This window comes from Aricia agestis, chromosome Z (assembly GCF_905147365.1).
Source record: "Aricia agestis chromosome Z, ilAriAges1.1, whole genome shotgun sequence".
Classification (NCBI taxonomy): domain Eukaryota; kingdom Metazoa; phylum Arthropoda; class Insecta; order Lepidoptera; family Lycaenidae; genus Aricia; species Aricia agestis.
Genome location: NC_056428.1, coordinates 30,231,369 through 30,252,165, shown reverse-complemented (window position 1 = coordinate 30,252,165; position 20,797 = coordinate 30,231,369). Strand labels below are relative to the sequence as shown.

The 20,797-nt window shown below is 35.2% G+C and overlaps 1 protein-coding gene across 4 annotated transcripts; it reads left to right on the top strand.

Moving 5' to 3' along the window:
• Positions 1-4,570: 4,570 nt before the first annotated feature.
• On the top strand, positions 4,571-19,738 carry LOC121738452 (zinc finger protein 502). Of its 4 annotated transcripts, XR_006037289.1 has the most exons (3): positions 14,138-14,294; positions 18,016-18,924; positions 19,728-19,738. XR_006037289.1 is itself a non-coding variant. In XM_042130511.1 (2 exons), the coding sequence occupies exon 2, from the start codon at positions 18,078-18,080 to the stop codon at positions 18,675-18,677; it is 600 nt and encodes a 199-aa protein (XP_041986445.1). In that variant the 5' UTR covers positions 4,571-4,633; positions 18,016-18,077; the 3' UTR covers positions 18,678-18,961. The 4 variants fall into 4 exon arrangements, 3 of the variants coding, with proteins under 3 accessions (XP_041986445.1, XP_041986443.1, XP_041986444.1); XM_042130511.1 differs by lacking the exons at positions 14,138-14,294; positions 19,728-19,738 and adding an exon at positions 4,571-4,633 and having other exon boundaries at positions 18,016-18,961; XM_042130509.1 differs by lacking the exon at positions 19,728-19,738 and having other exon boundaries at positions 18,016-18,961.
• The last annotated feature ends 1,059 nt before the right edge of the window (positions 19,739-20,797 follow it).

Genomic DNA, 20,797 nt, shown 5'->3' with positions numbered 1-20,797 from the left:
GTCAGAGAACTAAAGATTCAGCTATCTGGTACCGACTTCAAAATGATGAAGATTGAGTACAGAAATTGTTGAGGTTTAGCCGAATTCGGAAAAAGGCACCATTAGAAAGGAAAAATTATTTAATACTTTTTAGTTCATATTATAACGATGTTATTATTGTTTTTACCTTGGAAGTCGGTTTTAATTTTTTTATATTTTAAAATGCCCCTATAGGCACTGACGATTCAAAGGTTAGGCCTTTGAATCGTCAGTGCTTTATATGGAAACTTCTATGGGGTAAGTATACTTAACGTCCTCTATATTAATCTGACAAATCCGAATATGACATTTCAATATACAAAAAAAATTTAACCCACCACGTGAGAAATATGATTTCTATACAATGATGACTAGACACATGTCGGAAGCCTATACAAGCTTAATCTGACACGCTCGAGATAGTCCCGAAATCCCCTCTGCCCATGGGCTTAGCCAGCCTTGGACTCAGGGTGGGGCAGCAGTCATATTCGTATTTTATAAAGTGTGTGATTGTAGCTGTAGTGCAAGTTATTTAATAATAGTAACTCAATAAGTGCTCAGATATATTTTGATGAAAAGCCCAGAAAAATTAATAATTTCAAAACTATCTATCGAGTCAAAATAAGTGAATCGTGTTTTCCCTTAAGCAAATATCAGATAAATATACAATGATTAAATTAATCTTAATTTCATTTAAGTCAATCGTCTTCCGGGATCGTTATACTTCTGAGGTTATACTTATTAGAAAACACAGGAAAATTTGGCGCCCGCTTTTAACATAACGTGACATCAGAGAGCGATATTAACCATTGAAAACATAAATTTATATGTAAATTACATTATCTACATGTGTCCAGTAGTATCCAGATCAATATTTTTGGAACGAAGTTCCTTATCGCGCGTTCAGCGTAAAGGCTAGATAGGCTAGAACGATATTTGACCTCGACACGTTATTATTAGTACCTGCATGGTAGGGGCAAAGGGCGTTGATAGTGTTCCTGTGCGTCAATTAGATGGCCTTTTTTAATATTTTTTTAGTGTATAGTTATCTATGTATATAGGTTTTTTGAACATAAGAAATAACTGCCCCGTGTATTAATTTCCTCTATGGAAATAACTTCGTTCCATTCGGGATGATTCGGGTGTCCCTTGACACCTCTCAAGTTTTTATTCTACTTTATGTTATTTGCAATATTTTTAGTTTATATTTCTGTAGAACTAACATAGGTTTACCGCCGTGCGACGATTCGCTCCGTTTGAACGCTATTCCTATAAACGACATCAGAATAAACTATTCGTAATGACAGGAAATAAAAGGATCAATGATAGATGCCCGGTGCGGTGTAGGCGGACTTCGCAGACTAAAATATTCCTGTCTGGATCGTTTTCTAACTATTAATAGAAATACCATTTAGACTTTAGTCCTTCTGAGATCAGTGAACGCTTTCTACATGACCGATGTATAATACTTCAAGTTCAGCCTTGTTAATATTCCGTTTTAAATTATTTTAATAAGTGAAACAGTACATACAAAAAATTATTGTGCTAATGTATTTGCACAAGCACGCTCTCTTTACTCCCGTACTCCCGACTCATGAGTTATGGTTACATGCATGATGTAACCATGACTCATGAGTCACAACTCACTGGTCACGTCCGGCGAGAGGCGATCTATCAGGAGATATCCGATGAAGAGATCATCCCTCTTGTCAAGTAAACCTTCATTGGCAAAACCAAACTTGCACACAATCATTTTTCAACATGTAAATAGCCAGTTCCTATGCTTTATTACATGGCTTGATCCTCTGCTGCAGCCTGAACGTCTAGAAACTAGAATCTAGATTTATAAGCAGGGCTGGATTTATATTTTTTATGAGTATAGGCCACTTTAATTTTGCCGCCCTATGTACGAACTCTGCCGCCATCCTGGGACGGCCATAGCTGGATGCTGCCGCCGTTAAATATTAAAAATAGACAAGAATTGCTCGTTTAAAGATAAAATACAATATAAATTAACCATCACTAAAGTAATAATTTACGGTAGTCGGTACCTTTACCGATAATCTGAATAATCTTGCAGGTGTGCGAACTGCGAAGGAATGTGTGTAATAATAATTAGAAGTAACAATAACTCGAGAAAGTCACCCTCGTTACACCCCGCGTGCGTCTGCGCAGGCCGCAGGGGGACATTGAGAAATACCGCGTCACGCATCGTGGGAGAACTACACATAAAATAATAAAGTTTTACTGAATAAACCCGATACTTTTATTTTATAAACTAGAATTTTTCGACTACTAGAACTTAACTAGAAGCATAGGGTAATAAATATACCTGCCTACCTAGCATACGCCAACGAGATATCTCACTCTCGAGATAATTAAATTTTGACATTATGAGACGAGTAGTTACTCGTCTCATAATGTCAAAATCTCGACATTATCTCGACCAAACTCTATAAATGTGTTGTATAATCTATCGATGATAGATCTACGCGAGAAAAAATGATTGTCATGCTAGGGTCAATAGAGATGAAGAGACAAACCATCAAACATCGAGTAAACATGTAGAGTGAGATATCTCGTTGGCGTATGCTAGGTAGGCTGGTCTCTGCTAGAAGCTTCAAACAAAATAGAACTCTTCATAGAGTTCTTTGATAGAGTACACTCACTGTAACACAGTAAAAGCAACAACAGACTATTATAAAAACTTGTCACATGTGTAAACATTATAATATGCAATGTAAATATACGGATATATATTTTATCAGTAGGTACAATTCTATTTTACCGATAATACCTAATGTTTGCCAAAAGGTATTCTACTATTTACTTGCCACGGACGTTCCCACGCCCAAATATTTTTTGTGGTTTCTATGACCATGACAGATAAACTTAAAAAAATATTATATAAAATTGACCGTCGTCGTGTACCCGATCATAAGTACCTAAGTACACCTCTTAGCCCTTTTTGGAGGTTTTTTGACAATCATTGAAGTTGTATTTCGGTTCTCCCACCCAGAACCAAAATACAACTTTGTATGAAAACTCATCCGCCGATTAGTCGGCTGCAAAGAAGCCGACTAATCGGCCGACTAGTCGGCCAAGTCGATCATGGTTTCGGCATGGTTTAAACTTTAAAGTATGTTTACTTCGCGTACCGTACGTTACTTTATTTCTGTTTCTATAACACAGTTGATGGTTTTCATGTACTTATATGAAATCTCGATGTAATAATACATACTTAATTTGTTGTTAAATAAAAATTATATTTAAGAACAAAAATAATTTCTTTACTAGCAAGTAATATCAGAAACACTTCATTTAATTTTAAAATGTGTAATACTGATTGAATGTGATATGAACACATCACGAGTATAAATAATAATCAAGGTTTTTCTTTAATGTAATTTCAATAATAGTAAAAAAAGTAAAAAGCCGATTAGCCGCTTTTTGCCGACTATTCGCCGACTAGTCGCCGACTACAAAAGTGGCCGGATAGTCGGCTTTACCGACTAGTCGGCGACTAGTCGGCACACCTCTACTAAATACCCAATTAGTCATCATATTGTGATGATGCATGGTGATTGGTGTATCATGTATGGGTATGAATGATGATGACAAATAATCTAATTAACTTAGTAGCATATTATGCTTTCAGTTCTTAAAACAACGCCGAAACCCCCAAATATGTATAGCTATGAGGAGGTTCGAGTTCTGTTCAGCACTACCAAACCATGGTATATATTGGTGCAAAATCTTACTTTTTGATTATGGCTGGAATACTTCATAAGTATCAACCAAAATCGCCATATTATTATGTGTCCATTTAAATTTTGAGGAATTCGATCAATTGCTTATGGATCCCATCATCAGGTCACCTCTTTTATAAACATCAATCCACGATCGTACCCTATACAACATAATAAAAATTTTGAAAATCGGTTCACAAACAGCGGAGTTATCGTTGAAAAAATATATTATATATCCAAAGCCGAACTTTATATAACCTCCTCCTTTATGGAAGTCGGTTAAAAAACATTGAATACCGTTGAGATTGTCACGTGTAATGACCGGCCAGGATTACGGCAGGGCGGAGGGCGCGCAGGTGTGAACTCGTGAGAACTCTCTCCCCTTTGCAGGCGGAGGGAGGGAATTGCGCAAGAATATGATTCCCACGTCTTATGTGATTGTTTGGAAGTTTTGCAAACATATTAATATTTAAAGCCCTTTTATTTCTACAACAACACATTATTAATTAATTTTGATCTGGGAGTAAACAAATAAATCATTTTGTGCAAATATTACTTTCAAATTTGATTCTTGCATAAATCATGATTTATTATATAAATTGGTAGCATTATAGCATTGGCCACATTGGCCACATTTGTCTATCAAAATTACGATTTAACTGCGGTCTGCGCAATTTGAGAATGGCTTTGATTTGCTGACGCGGACGTCTTTCGGCAATCGCTAAGCAGCCGAGTCAGATATTATTATTTACACATTTTACATTATAACATTATTTTGTATGCTAGTTACAGACTACAGTTCGTTGTTCGTACAGTTCGTGATATTGTTTAAGGCGAGTTCTGCGGATCAAAACCAGGCGAAGAAGGTAAGTCTTTAGAATCTATAAGTATATTAATACGTGAGCCAAAAACTTTGTATCCCTTTTGACGAAAAATGGGGAAACGTAGATGAAATTTTGCACAATTATAGTTTATACGGTGAAGGAATGCATCGAGCTAATATTATTTTGAAATTATGCTTTTATCATACATTTTTTTAACAAATAAAATATGCCCAACACACACACTAGGAAAAATGACAGATTTTTGAGTGACAAGCCTATACATACGAATTATACTCTTTTATTTATGGTTGAAGTCTGACGTCTGTTGACAACAAGGTGACAAATTGAAATGGATTATAGTTTTTTTTATAGAATCTTAGATACTATTAGACAATGCTTACAAGGCCAGTCTGAGATCAGCTGAGTCCCAAGGACAAGAGTTGAAAAAAATATGATGAAGTCAATATTTTTAGTCCTGATTTCGTTGAAACTAAGGTCGAATTTCGACCATTGGGCGATCTCTAGTTTAGATAAATAGATTGAAAATGTTTAATAATGACAATTATAATTAAAAAACCCGGCCTATAAAGTATTTCCTTGTCTATCCTCTGTATGTGTCAATATGATTATATGTGAAGTACTCGTCTTTCCAACAAAAATGTTCATAATCGGTTCACAAACGGCTATGTTATCCACTTACAAACAAAAAAAAATACGTATTAGGGTCGATTAAAAAAACCTACTCTTTTGAAGTCGGCTAAAAATAATTGAATTACCAAAAGGCAAAAACATATTATGTACAAAATATTTGCAAATCGGCGATCTTCGAGTTGTTTCTTCCGGGCAACTACAAATTACAATTTACAAAAGGGTTTGTGTGCTAAGTGGTAACCCAGGGTGCGTTCCTCACCTATCACTCAGGACTCAAAAGCGTGCCACATAACCCAGTTTATATCCCAAATCCATAAAGAATTTCTCAGAAAAATGCATACAGACATAGCGCATCCATACGCATTACTTTAATATTATAAATGCGAAAGTGTGTCTGTATGTCTGTTACCTCTTCACGCCCAAACCACTGAACCGATTTTGTTGAAATTTGGTGCGGAGTTATTTTGAGTCCCGGGAAAGGACACATAGGATAAATTATCCCGAAAAAATGTATGGTTCCAGCACGATAAAAAATTTTTGGCGCAACGGAGTTGCGTACATCTGTCACCTAGTAGCTCATAAGTCTTAAGTCGTGACGTGTCTTCGGTCCACCCCAATACGAATTAGCTGCTTCTTCCCCCACTGGCCAGGTGCGACGCGTGGGAACGACCATCGTTGGGGTGCTGCCACCACACCTTGACACTGCAAGCGCCGAGTAAACAGTGAGGGAAAGTAAACAAAAAATAACTATGTTAAATGTTAATTAAAAAATAATCAGCCAAGTGCGAGTCGGACTCGCGCACGAAGGGTTCCGTACCGTTATAGAGGAAGGAGGAGGCTAAAATCTAAAATTGTGTTTTTGTACCCTTTCATTTTTATTTTATTTAATAATATTTAAATAAAATAAAAATGATATATTAAATATTATTAAAGTAGACACATAACTAATGCCTTCATAAAAATTTGTATGGATATTAATTTTATGTTTAACCCCCGACAAAAAAGAGGGGTGTTATGAGTTTGACGTGTCTGTCTGTCTGTCTGTTTGTCTGTGTGTGTATATGTCCGTGGCATCCTAGCATCCACACGGGTGGACCGATTTTGATCTAGTTTTTTTTGTTTGAAAGCTGACATGATCGAGAGTGTTCTTAGCTATAATTCATCATCATCAGCCTGCTCAGTCCTGGACAATCAGGGTTTATCTGGTTCATGAAAGGCCGTTAGCAACTTGTAGTCGTTTGATAGGTTTTATATTTCATTCTAGTTCGTGATATTTGTGAATTTACAACATACGTATACACATAATAATGGAAAGTTGACCTGGTGCTGCAGCATCACCTGGTAATCAATAGGATATCCAACTCCTCGCCAACTAAGAGCAGAGGTTTCGTGTTTGGGCTCATTTTAATTGTGACAACCAGTAAGAAGTAGATAAAGTATAAACAGTAAATATTTACATGCTGCTGCTGCAGCATCACCTGGATTCTATAGGAACCGAGCTTCGTATGAACCCAAAGTGGAGGTTTCACGTTTGGGCTCATTTTAACGGCCTCATTGAAAAGGACATTGATAGATGGTAATCATGAGAATATGATTCTGTTGATGGGAATCAGAAATTCTGCACTATAACCAACACAAGTTTAAAAAGTATGAAATAAAATAAAATTAAGAAATTTAAAAAAACCCCCGCCAAAACAACTTTACCGTCCCCCGACACACCGTGACAACAATTATGGACTAAAATAATTATTACTTTACACAAGTTAGGAATCATTTGAACTTAAAGGCAGTAAATATTATTTCATTACTTTTTAAAGTGGTTTTGGCGGGGGCTTTTTTAAATTTCTTAATTTAATTTTATGTTTTTAGTATTTGTTGTTATAGCAGCAACAGAAATACACAATCTGTGAAGATTTCAGAAGTCTAGCTATAGCAGTTTTTGAAATACAGCCTGCTGACAGACAGACGGACAGACAGACAACGAAGTCTTAAGCGAACTTAGTAATAGGGTCCCGTTTTTACCCTTTGGGCCGACCCTAAAAAGTAACTGAGAGTCGGGCTCCGGAGTTTGAGCGGTATAAATTGATGAAAAATGCGCGCTATGTTTAGTATAAGTCTTGTATAAGTCATTAAGTTGACCTAGCTGATACGTTTTTTTCTTTTGAAAGCAGTCGTTACTGATATAAAATAATTGCAACGTAGTTCGGTCTGTTTATGTCAAACCCAGCCGACAAATCACACCTACGGCTACGGCCTATAGAATTGATATAGCCCGGTCGGGCGCGCCCGCTCGTAGCTCGTAGTTGCCGGTAGCTACTAGCTCTACATACCCTGCCAGGTTTGCATACAAATTGAAGACTATGCATGAACCGATTTTGCTAAAATTAGCCATGGAGACACTTTGGATCCCGGCCCCCGGGTAAGGACATAGGATACTTTTTAGCCCAAAAAATGTACAATTTCCACACCATAAACGAATTTTGGCGTAACGGGCGTCATCCAGTAATATCATATAATATCCACGGATGTAAAAATTTTTACGTCCGTAATAATATCCCACCAAAAACATAAATGTCAAAATGGAGAGCCAAGTTCCATACATTATTCTTGTCTATGGACTTCGCCGTAAAAAGGATATAATGCAGATCTAAATGAGTGCCAAGTTCTATGGAAACTTGAAATATTATGTATGTTTAGGAACCAAATAACATTATGAACAAATAATAGTATATTTCTTTTGCCCGTGACTTCGTCCGCGTCAACATAGTATAATAACAAAGATGGATAGTCCGCTAACAAATATGAAAAAAGTAAAATATAACCTCCTCCTTTTTGGAAGTCGGTTAAAAAGTAGCCTAAGTTACACCTTACTACATCAGCTATCTACCAAAAAAAGTCCCGGCAAAATAGCTCCAGCCGTTTCAGAGATTAGCCGGAACAAACAGACAGACAGACAGACATACAGACAAAAATTGTAAAAAATATTGTTTTGGTGTATGTATCGTATAAAGATTCAAATGCATGTAGTAAAAAACGGTTCTTTCAATATTACAAACAGACACTCCAATTTTATTTATATGTAGATATGTATGTATAGAAGATATACAAGGTGTAACAAAAATAAGTGATAATACTTTAGGGTGTGTATGTGTTCCTTATAGAGAGTTCACTGTGAAAGTAGCAGCGCTGAAAGACGAAAAATATTTTTCACTTTTGTATGGGCAAGGGCCCGAGCGTCACGAGTTTCCCCATACAAAAAAAAAAAAAAAATATATATATATATATATATATATATATATATATATATATATATATATATATATATATACATATACATATATATAGTGTGTAACAAAAATAAGTGAACATCATTCAGTAGTTTGGCGCGGTTTTTTTTAAATTTCTTAATTTAATGTTATATAATATCTCTATGCTCACTATACATTTTGTATGGACCATCATACACAGTGAATATTAATAATAATATTAATATCCAATTTTATTACTCTCTTCGGTATGACGTGGGAGAGCCATGCTTTGGCACGAATGGGCCGGCTCGACGGGAGAAATACCACGAACTCACAGAATACCGGCGTGAACCAGCACTTGCGCTGTGTTTCGCCGAGTGAGTGAGTTTACCGGCGGCCCAATCCCCTACCCTTTTGCCTTCCCTACCCTCTCCTATTTCCTTCCCTACCCTCCCCTATTCCCTTCCCTACCCTCCCGCTATTACCCTATTCCCTCCTAAAAGGCCGGCAACGCACCTGCAGCTCTTCTGATGCTGCGAGTGTCCATGGGCGACGGAAGTTACTTTCCATCAGTTCCGTATGCTCGTTTGCCCCCTTATTTCATATTTAAAAAAAAATTACGTTATCGATAATAATCTTAAGCTATTATATAATAAGGGTATCTTCGCTGCGTGAGACGCCCATTAGGATTTAGGACAAAAATTCCCATAGAAAAGGTAACATGACAATAACAATAACAAGGTCATAGGGTAGGCGTCTATACTAATGAACAGATTTGCGAAGACACCCACGAGGTAAGACAGCTGCTAGTTACTAAGCCACCCCCGTTCACACGGCCCCCCAAGTAAAAGACCGGACCCTTCTTAGACTTGATTACACAACAATAAAACTTGGTCCTATTATTTTTCCACCCTAGCACTGATTTCGTATAACGGGACTCATTCGCTAAGGAGATCTCGGGAGTGCTACATCTTCGATGTTAAATTTCGCGTGTTAAGTTTGTTACTATGGAAGCTATACTGAAGGCACAGAACGACATCAAAAGTTTGGGAGTCGCAGGTCAGTGATTTTTTTTGGCGCGTTTAGTGTAAACTTTTTTTTACTACAAATTACGAAAATAAATTCGAAAGTAAAACCAATATTAGGAAAAACTTAAATTTTTTTACTTTCCTAGATACAAGTCTTTGTTGTTTTAAAATTTCCTACTTTAGTTTTGGTGCCGGAATTTTTAATAATATTTGCTTGCGTTTTATTTATAACTATTATTTTACACCATTGAGATGTAATATTATTCGATGATATTTCTTTGGAGATTAATAATTATGTAAGTATTTGAATAATAATTTTAGAAAATAGGCGAAGGCCAAAGATACATATAGGGACTTGCAATTTAGACTTACCAAATGTGATTTTTTTCAATCTTTGTTACACTAATTACGTTTAAGTTAGTTAATATTTATAAACATTTATGATTTACGGCTGAAGGAGTTCTTTAGCCGCCGTGGTACCGTTTATTTACCGTAATTTGAAAGTAGGCTTAGACTATTTTCAAATTAAAAAAAAAACCGGCCATTTATTTTTATATTTAAGTTGATTTAATGAAAGTTATATTAAGGTTTACAATTTATGACGTATAAAAAAAAATTACTTGCCAGATCTCGTTCAACACAATTTTCGTTGGTAGTTTTTATAGTGATGTACTATCAGAGAAGTTGATTCCTATGCAAATCGGGGACCTAAGTAGTTTGGTTGCGTTACGTCAAACCCAGCTGACAGATAACAATTAACATTGAATTGACATATTCGACCAAATAACGTTGGTCTGTCAATTGCATAGGAATCAACTTCCTCGATGGTACATCATAATATTATATATTTTTTTTAAGAATTATCATAAAGTAGGGGACTTTAGTAGTTAGAGGGACACATTTCACCCCTTTGGAAGAGTCTCGACGCAAACTGTTCAGGTTATAAAAATGATAATAGAAACCTCAATATGATTTTTGAAGACCTATCCATAGATACGCCACACGCATGTATTGAACACGTATAGATGAAAAAAATTGTACCTCTAAAATTTTTAGTAATTTATCAAAATCTGAATGCGGTTCATAGACTACATCTACTTACCAAGTTTCTAATAGCATAGCTCTTATAATTTCGGAGAAAAGTGACTGTGACATACGAACGGACAGACAGACAGACATGACGAATCTATAAGGGTTCCGTTTTTTATCATTTGGCTACGGAACCCTAATAAGAAGAAAATCAAGGGTCTTAAAAATGTGCCACTACAAAACTTACATAATATAGAATTTATCTGACCAAAAGAAATATGCGACAAATCGATATTATATAAAGGAGTACATTTCCTACTTTAGCTATCCTACCTTAAAAGTATTTGTCTAAAGTCTAAATTACTGTCCAGGTTGTTACTTGATCCCCCGATGACTCCCTATCTCTTGCTAGGTTATATTATTATGAAATATGATATTAGTACCTACTTAGCACACATATTCGTATTTACTTTATTCAAATTAGTAAACAATATATATACTTATTAGCTTTTGTGGAAAAGCTTGTGTCGTCATTATTTTGATTTTATGTTTATGTAGATGTTATGTTTAAGAATATGTTATACTAGCTGTTGCCCGCGACTTCGTCCGCGTTAGCATAGTAGATCACATCCCAAGTATTATTTATTGTACAAAATTATTCAATATACAGAATTGACTTTCCTACGATTATATTATATATAGATGTTCCGCGCGGCTTCGCTTGCGTAATTAAGGAATTTCACGCAACCGTACATTTTGCAGCAAAAAAGCTTCACGTTGTCTATTCTTCATGTTTGCCAAATAACATAAAAATTGCTCCAGTAGTTTATAAGACAATAAGCAATTCCATATAATTTCCCCCGTTTTTTCCACATCTTCAACTATTTCTTCGCTCCTATTAGTCTTAGCGTGATAAAATATAGCCTTTAGCCTATCTCGATGAATGGGCTATCTAACATTGAAAGAATTTTTCAAATCGGATAAGTAGTTCCTTAGATTAGCCCTTTCATATAATTTCCCCCGTTTTTTCGACATTTTCCTCTATTTCTTCGCTTCTATTAGTCTTAGCGTAATAAAATATAGCTTATAACCTTCCTCGATCAATGGGCTATCTGACACTGAAAGAATTTTTCAAATCGGACCAGCAGTTTCTGAGATTAGCGCGTTCAAATAAGCCCTTTCAAATAATTTCCCCCCGTTTTTTCCACATTTTCCTCTATTTCTTCGCTCCTATTATACTTAGCGTAATAAAATATAGCCTATAGCCTTCCTCGATAAATGGTCTATCCAACTATTTTTTATTTTATTGGAACTGGCACCGACTTCATAATGATGAAGATTGAGTACTTACAGAAATAGTTGAGGTTAAGCCGAATTCGGAAAAAGGCACTATTAGATAGGAAAAATTATTTAATACTTTTTAGTTCATATTATAAGGATGTTATTATTGTTTTTACCTTGGAAGTCGGTTTTAATTTTTTGTTAAAAATAATAATTTTGTTATAAAATATTTATAGGGTAAAACGACCAGTGATTGGACAGTACCAGTCATTGGACAAAACACAAAAACACAATATTATTTTTATCAAGGTTGCTTTAAAAACTACCTGTTTTTAAAGTAATAGAACGCCTGATTTTAAAGAAAAATAGGTACCTACCTAGTTTTTAAAGCAATCTTATTAAAAACATAATATAAGTAAATAGTAATAGTATTAGTAATTGGACAGAGCACAAAATGCTCTGTCCAATTACTAATACTGTCCAATCCATAGATAAAGTATTATAGGTACCTATCTCAATGGTCCAATCAACCCTACGTTAAACTCTACTGAAATAATAGTACTTATTGCGGTTGTAAGTATTATAATATTTTTAGTACTTGATAATAATTTTTCTTATCAATATTATTTATAAGTACATAACTTAATATTATCTTAATACCTTGCAAAATAAGTAACATGATGAATTAGCTTTAGGTACTTAAAAAGCTAATTCATTATATTAAGTATTTGTTGACTTTATAATATAATAATTATTGACTTTTCTTATAGGACAAAAAATTTAAAATATTAAATATATTATATTAAATAACAATATAATAATCGATGAGGTATAACATTTTTGTTAAGTACACCGTTAACCCTTTTTAGGGTTCCATACCCAAAGGGTAAAAACGGGACCCTATTACTAACACTTCGGTGTCTGTCCATCTGTATCTCAAGAACGATAGTAGCTAGACTCTAGAGAGTTGAAATTTTCAAAGATTATGTATTTCTGTTGCCGCTACAACAATAAATACTAAAAACAAAATAAATAAAATATTTAAGGAGGGCTCCCATAAAATAAACGTGATTTTTTTACTATCATTTGCTTAATATCAATAACACAGTTGTATTTATACTTTAATAATTAATAATAAAATGTCAATAAAATAAATTATGAGGGGAGCTTACCCATAGCCCATACAAAAAACACATTTTTTATTTTTTGCCTATTTTAAATTTTTGTACTGTAATGGTACGGAACTATTCGTGCGCGAGTCCAACTCGATTGGACTTAGCCGATTATTTTAACTATGCCATAGACGTAGTGGTACAGGTTCCCTAGAACAATATATTTTTTATTACTATCAACAAAGAGAATGTCGTAACACTATCAAGATAATTTTTTGTGAGTAGCATCATTTTGATAAGACGAACAACAATAATTAATTCCTCTGCGAAAATTCTCGAAAGTTGTAGCTAACAGAGATAGAAAGGATTTAATATTTCGATTTCATGGTCCTAAAATATGGATTGTTCTGATTGTAGGACAATATTACTCTTGCGCTAGTAATATACTTATATACTGAAGCCAATGGGTTTTTGTATCATGATGGCGCGGGTGGCGTTATATGTATAGTTCCTTTTTTCGCCACGTTAATTAAAGCCTTGTCGGTCTTTAGGTAGGTACTAGGAAGGCAGGAATCGTAGCTGGTAGGTATTCAGAGAGTAGGTATCGTCTTCGTCCATGATTTTATCGCGCAACATCAAACTTCAAAGTACATTTTCCCAAAATGTTGCCAGGGTACAAAATTGCTTAATATTTTGTCACATTTGCAGTGAACATCATAATAATAATTTTAATATTATTATTGACCACTTTTTTTTGCTACACATAATATTCAAAATTCAAATATTATGTACTTACTCAATGTATGTATTATTATAATAGAAGTAAGTATAGTAGTACCTAAGTAATATTTCACCACCCGAATCCGGCCGAACATCAAGGCTAGACTGAAAGTTTCGATTAAGTACTACATACTTTGTTTCAGAAGTACACATTACAAAACTGAATTTTTTACACTTGTATTTCGCAATAGTTTTATAGTTATTTCTTCATTACCGATAATAAGCAATAATTTTATAATTAACAAATTAACAAATCGCTTATTAGGTTTTTGAATGAGGTAAACTAAATCAAAATATTGTTTACGAGTTACGACTTACGACGCTGATTCGATGCACTCGAATTTCGCGTATTATTTACGTTGCGCTTTTTTATGTGCGCGCGCGCATCGCATTCGCTTCGCCAGGTGGTAGGCGGCGCGGGTGGCGCCTGTCAGTTGCGCGTGAGCCTCGGTACGAGATGGACGTAGTGAATGTGTGATGTTTCGTGTGTGAATGTCCAATGTTGCCACGGGCGCGGGGGCGGTGGGACCGGTCGGTCGCACGCCCGACCCGCCGACCTTACGTACCGTTCACTGTACGCAAACTCCGTCTCTGAGTGCATCCTCTTAAAATGCAACTCTTGTGCTAATTATTAAATAGATTGTGTGTGAACCAGACATTGATTTGTGCATGATATCAAGTTGGAACATTGCCTGATTGGATAATGTGAAAGATGTACGTCCTTATTTTATTGGCACATTAATCACGATCAATAATTTATTATTCGTGTGATCGACGGACTTGTTTATTTCACCTTCTCAATTATACAATTAAGTGATATAATTAGGCACCTAATGTTATCTTTTAAATGATAATATTAAACTAAAAATTATAGTATCACAATCTTCGATCACTAATATACAATGGTTATCCTACTTATTAAACAAGTTAACTTAATATTAAAATAATTTACCTTTTTTTAATAATTAAGTAAGTACTTAATAATTATGAAATATGTTTTAAAACTGTGTAGCTAGTAGTTTAATAAACATTCAGAAAGTCAAAAAAAAATCGGCCAAGTGCGAGTTGGACTCGCTCAAGATGGGTTCCGCAACAGCATTAAGGTTTATTTTTATGAAATTAAAAGGTTTTTGATTTATTTTTTATATTACAGTTGATTAAACGGAAGTTATAAAATAAGGTTTTTCATTTATGACGTATAAAAAAACTGCTTGCTAGATCTCGTTAAAACAATTTCCTTTGGTAGTTTTGATAGTAATGTACATCATATTATATTGTTTAGACTTATCATGCCCCTAATATTCTTATTGTTTGGGGGAAAGGTGGCTGTGACATACCTACGGACGGACAGACAGACAGGCAGACATGACGAATCTATAAGGGTTCCATTTTTTGCCATTTGGCTACGGAATCCTAAAAAAAAGGCTTGACAACCCTGTAGTTTTGTTACAGTAGAGTGAAGATAGTTTAACAGTTAACTACGTATTATGTAGTAGAATATTTTGCAATGTGGTAGGCCCACAGAAATAAATCAAGATAGAACGGCTAAGCGGGTGGAGTACGCGTGTTTCAGTCTTGCCCTGTTGTGCAAGATTCGTTGAACGTTCATTCAGTCAGCGCGCACGTCTCGACTTGATTACACCGGAGCGGTTGTGAAAAAATGCAGTGTCTAATTGTAAAAACAGAAGTACGAAAGTGAATCGGTCAAAATGAGGTATTTCTTGCCCCGGGTAAGTTATTTGTTTAAACTAAAAGCAAAGTAAAAATTGACACGAGCTATTCCTTAGCAAGCCGATCTATCTTGATTTATTTCTATGGGTAGGCCGTAGGAGCTATTACGTACCTATCCGAAATAAGATGTATTTAATATAACTTTCGCTGTAAAATAAAATAAAAAACATAAAACTTAAAAATAAATTGGCTTTGCCTTTTAAGCAAAGCCAATTATTTTTATTACTTTTTCTAGTCGCGTTACTTCTTTTACTTGACAATACTATTTTATAATAATACTACCTGGCGTCGCACAGGTATAAAATATATAGCCACTGAATCAATGATTAAAATCGATAGCCTATGATCCTTCACGTGGTCTACTTCTTATATGTGCCAAATAACATAAAAATTGCTCCAGTAGTTCGCGAGATAAGCCCTTTAAAATAATTTCCCCCGTTTTTTTCACATTCTCCTATTAGTCCTAGCGTGATAAAATATATCCTATAGCCTTCCTCAATATATGGACTATCTAACACTGAAAGAATTTTTCAAATCGGACCAGTAGTTTCTGAGATTAGCGCGTTCGAATTAGCCCTTTCAAATAATTTTCCCCGTTTTTTCCACATTTTCCTCTATTTCTTCGCTCCTATTAGTGTTAGCGTGATAAAATATAGCCTTCCTTCCTCGATAAATGGGCTATCTAACACTGAAAGAATCATCAAAATCCGTTGCGTAGTTTTAAAGATTAAAGGACATGAGGGGAAAAAAGCGACTTTGTTTTATAATAATATGTATACAATATATACATATATAATATTATATCACTTTGTTCCCAAAAATTTGTAGTATATTATTATTTTTATCAATATTTCGTGAAATATTGCTAAAAATAATAACATACTAATTTATAAGCTATGGATTTTCGCAAATTATTTCCTGATTCTTTTAACTACTTACATATTTTCTTTTCAAATAAAGTACTAATATAATGTACTTATTTTATAGGTAGGTAACCTATGTTAATATTTATTGAAAACACTTTTTTATCTTAGCATATTAGGTATTATCTATTACAAACTAAAACAAATATAAACACTTTTATACAAAGCATAGAATTATTTACTTGTTAGGGTTCCGTACCCAAAGGGTAAAAACGGGACTTATTACTGAAACTTCGATGTCTGTCCGTCTGTCTGTCTGTCTCCAGGGTTCGGAAAATTTCACAGACTGTGTATTTCTGTTGCCGCTATAACAAAAAATACTAAAAACAAAATAAAATAACTATTTAAGGGGGGCCCATACAAGAAACCTTTTTTGGCCTTTTTTGCTCGTAATTAATAATGACTAAAGGTATGCGCATGAAATACTAAGAAAATCCTTAAATATATTTGAATTTTAATAATTATTAATAAAATTAAAATTAAATTAATATTTCCCATACAAATAACCCTTTTTTCCAACTTTCGCTCTCTCACGGTAGGATAAGGTACGGAACCCTTTCTGCGCACTCGCACTTGGCCGATTATTATTCCTATTATTCAAAAAGTTTGATCAATGATCATAAAAAGTGTTTATAACTATGTCAAACTAGATTTTATTTAATAAAAAATATTGTATAAAACGTACCTATATAATATTATCATCATAAATTTAAAAATACTGTACATATTTTATTCTTACATACAATAATTCAGCAAACGAATGTAAATATTTCACTTTTATAAAAAAGGATCACCATAATAATTGACAAACCGTATTGACTGCGATTTGTAACGCCCTTTTCTGTGTCATATATATATACAACATTTATTATCGTAAAGAAATTTAGACCAGTAAAGAAAAACCACGCTCTCAAATCCAAGGGGATATCTTTTGTGTGAGTTTAAAGACATGCGATTGGTTCAAAAAACTTTATATGCTACCAATGAGAGGCTTAGGATAAGGGTCGCCCGTCACAGTTAGCTGACAGATGCGCAATTTTTTTTACACTATCGGTATAAATTAGGTTCTGCCATTCTACTTAGTAAAAAAATTCAAAACACCTGCTCTTAGTTCCTGCAGGCTGCAGGAGTCTAAGGAAGTTACAAGCACAAAAGAACAACACCTACTATATCGATCCTTTCGCGTTCTAGTACTTAATTCTAAATTTTTTATTGCACTTTTGACGTTAGTGTATTGGAACTCTGCATTATTTAGTAGGCGGTTTACATGTTATGTATCTAAAGGTACAACTTTAAATGAAAGGAACAGCGCTCAGCTAACAGTACGATGCTCATTGGAATCTTATATTTGCGTGTAGTAAAAATTTTACTCTTAAACCCCTTCAATAATTAAAATAACACGCTTTCTCTGCTGAATGTTGCTGTCATTGTCTGTGAAGTGGTTATACGTATCAAACCATAGACTTATTTATATACTGTTATCAAACAAATACAGCAGCATGGATTTGTGAAAGCAATAAATATTTTTATGTGCAATTTTAACTCTAAGTTAGTGATTCATTCTTTTTTCATTTCATTTCTTGATAAGTAATTGACTAATCAATGTGAGTTTTATTTATTTTGTCTCTATTTTCTTTTCAGGCTGGCATGGAAGTTTGGTGCCTACAGGGCTCGGAGAAGGAAGCAGTGGTTTCGCGGGTAGTATGGCAGAAACAGCTTCAATAACTTACAATCAGAAATACATGCGCAAGCGACGACGGCTGTCGCAGCTACTTGATAAACTGGCTGTCCAGATACGAAACAATAACCATTACCCATTACCACAGTGGCTGATGTTAGACTCTTCTTGTTACGACAACAAACAGTCGGAGGACAGGCCTCTCGACCTTTCCACTAAATCGGAAACTCTGAAACCTGTGACCGAGCAGCCGGGGTTCATGTGTGAGACTTGTGGTCAGACTTTCACGGTCCATGATCGTTTAGCCAAGCATGTCGCGTCTAGACATAGAGATAGAGCACCTGAAGCGACCAGACCATACGAATGCGAAGTATGCCGTCGTCGTTTCGCTCGCTCAGACATGTTGACCCGCCACGCTCGCTTGCACAGCGGTGTTAAACCGTACTCCTGTTCAGCGTGTGGTCAAGTATTCTCTCGTTCGGATCATTTAGCCACTCATCAGAGGACTCATACAGGTGAAAAACCATATCGCTGCCCATCTTGCCCTTACGCTGCTTGTCGCCGAGATATGATCACGCGGCATATGCGGACTCACACGCGACGACCACAACCTGCTGAAATTTAAATACACGAGATTTAGCATCTTTAGTTTTAAATCTATCCTAGAATTGGTTTTTCCAATTCGTAATATTATTTATTTTCTAATTCAGGGCTATCGAGGCATATTCCCTTCTACGGTGGAGTGCGCATTGCACAGTGGGTAAGACATATCCCATTGCAATTCAGAAAAAAATGCGAATGTGCAAGCATTTTTGTCATTGTTGCGAATTGAGAAAAATATAATTGGGGTGAACATAACTAGTGATTGGAGAGTATTAGTCTTTGGATAGAGCACAAAAACACAATATTTATTAATAGCCTAAGAAAATTAAGCCGAAAATGGACGATCAGCGGAAATAATTCGTGTAGTTTTGAAAATCGCTACAGTTATTCCTTGAGATATCCAGATAAACATATCGAAAATCCCCAAGGGTGGGGGGTGAGCTAAAGGTGTAGGGGGGGGTCAAAGGACCCTTTTTTTAGATTTTAGCTCATAAGTCTAAAACCTGCACAAATAGCGTAACGGTTACTTCTAGGAAAACATTCTACATAAAATTTCCTTTAAATTTGATCCTATAATTTTTTTTGTATGGTCGACACTTTAGAAGTTACAGAGTGTTCAACTTTATATAGGTATAAAAAATGAGACGGTTTTATAAATAAAATAAAATTGGTATGTTTTCAAAATGTATTCAAAACTAGAAAATAATAATTAGACAGTCTTAATTAAATCAATAATTTTCTTCTACTACATCATCATCATCTTCACCTTCTATATCTACCAAATCTACAGGTACGCCATTTGTACACGAACCCAAGCAGCCGTTGCATACTAGACTGCACGTGATACCAGCTTTTCGGCATCCACAATTACCAGTGCAATCACTTTTGCAGCGACAAAATATTGACTTCAGCACGGTGTCAGGAGCTGGAGGATCATGAGTGGTAACAGGCTCGAGGTTTCCATCAGCTCCTCGCTTCCATCCCCACATTTCAGGAGGCAGTGCGTTACCTAACCACTCTTGTACTTGGTGGAACACTCGGAATGAGTGAAATTTTGCTGATCCTTTTGTAGGTGGGAGAGAGGAAAGATCTGGTTTGGATTTGGTGCTGGATTTGACAAAAACTGAGTATCGATGTCTGTTAAGATCAAGCTGATCAGTGGCTGCACGATACATCGTCAAAAACATCCTTTCTCCTGACTCTGCTATTTCTTCAGATGTTGATGTTGGATTGTAGAAGATGGCGGCAATATCCTTGATTTTTGGTTTTTGATCAAATAGCTTAACAACTGACACTTTGCCTTTCCTGTAAATAGCTGAAGTTGTGTCGCGCCAGGTAAGAAAGGAAAGAGAAGCATTTGCACTGCTTACGTATAGCGTCGTCCTTATCGCTCGTAGCTCTTCGATATTAGGCACACATACAAAACGTGTGGAAAGAGTGACTAGCATGGAATTAGTAAGAACTTCGTACAGCTGGAAAGCTTACTGTGCATTAAGCATGTGACGAGCGAGAGGTCATTAATCTTGGTCTGTCCCTTTCAAACTAGTGTAGCTTCTTGCCTATGTGTAAATCTTAAGACATTTTAAAAGAAAATCGCACAACTGAGAAGCTCAGTTTAGTAACAATTATTGAAATTAAATAATATTAAACTGAAGCAGGAAAGCGCAGTATTAAAACATGTCGTTTATATAATATTTATGCCTTATTTTATCGTTTTCTACGAAAAATGCTTTTTTCAATTTACTACCAATGTATTATCGTATATTTTACATGGCAATTGTGCGAAAGGGACAAACCAAGAAAATCGATTTCTCGCTCGTGCTCGCTACTATAAGGAGATATTAGTTAATAAAAATAATACTTTAGCACATGGAAGTAAGGTTCATTTTAATATTTCAAAATGATGAAGTAAGCCTTCCAGCTGTATAGTACTTCCTAATTCCATGGTGACTAGTCTAACGTTTTGTAATAATAGCAGCTAGGACAAATAATAATTATCTGTGAATAGCAGGTATTTGAATCAGAATAAGTTGTTTTCTTAGTCTCGGACGTTCGATGCGTGTTATTTTCGAGATTCGCACTTTTGAGGAATTTGACCCCCCCTGTAGTTCCTAAAGTATCGACCGTACAAAAAAATTTATA

Bases quoted from the DNA above. Each gene is read 5' to 3' on its own strand.
- LOC121738452 (XM_042130509.1), top strand. From the start codon at position 14,213: ATGTCCAATGTTGCCACGGGCGCGGGGGCGGTGGGACCGGTCGGTCGC. The intron at 14,295-18,015 runs GTACGCAAACTC...TTTTCTTTTCAG, and splicing joins GACCTTACGTACCGTTCACT to GCTGGCATGGAAGTTTGGTG.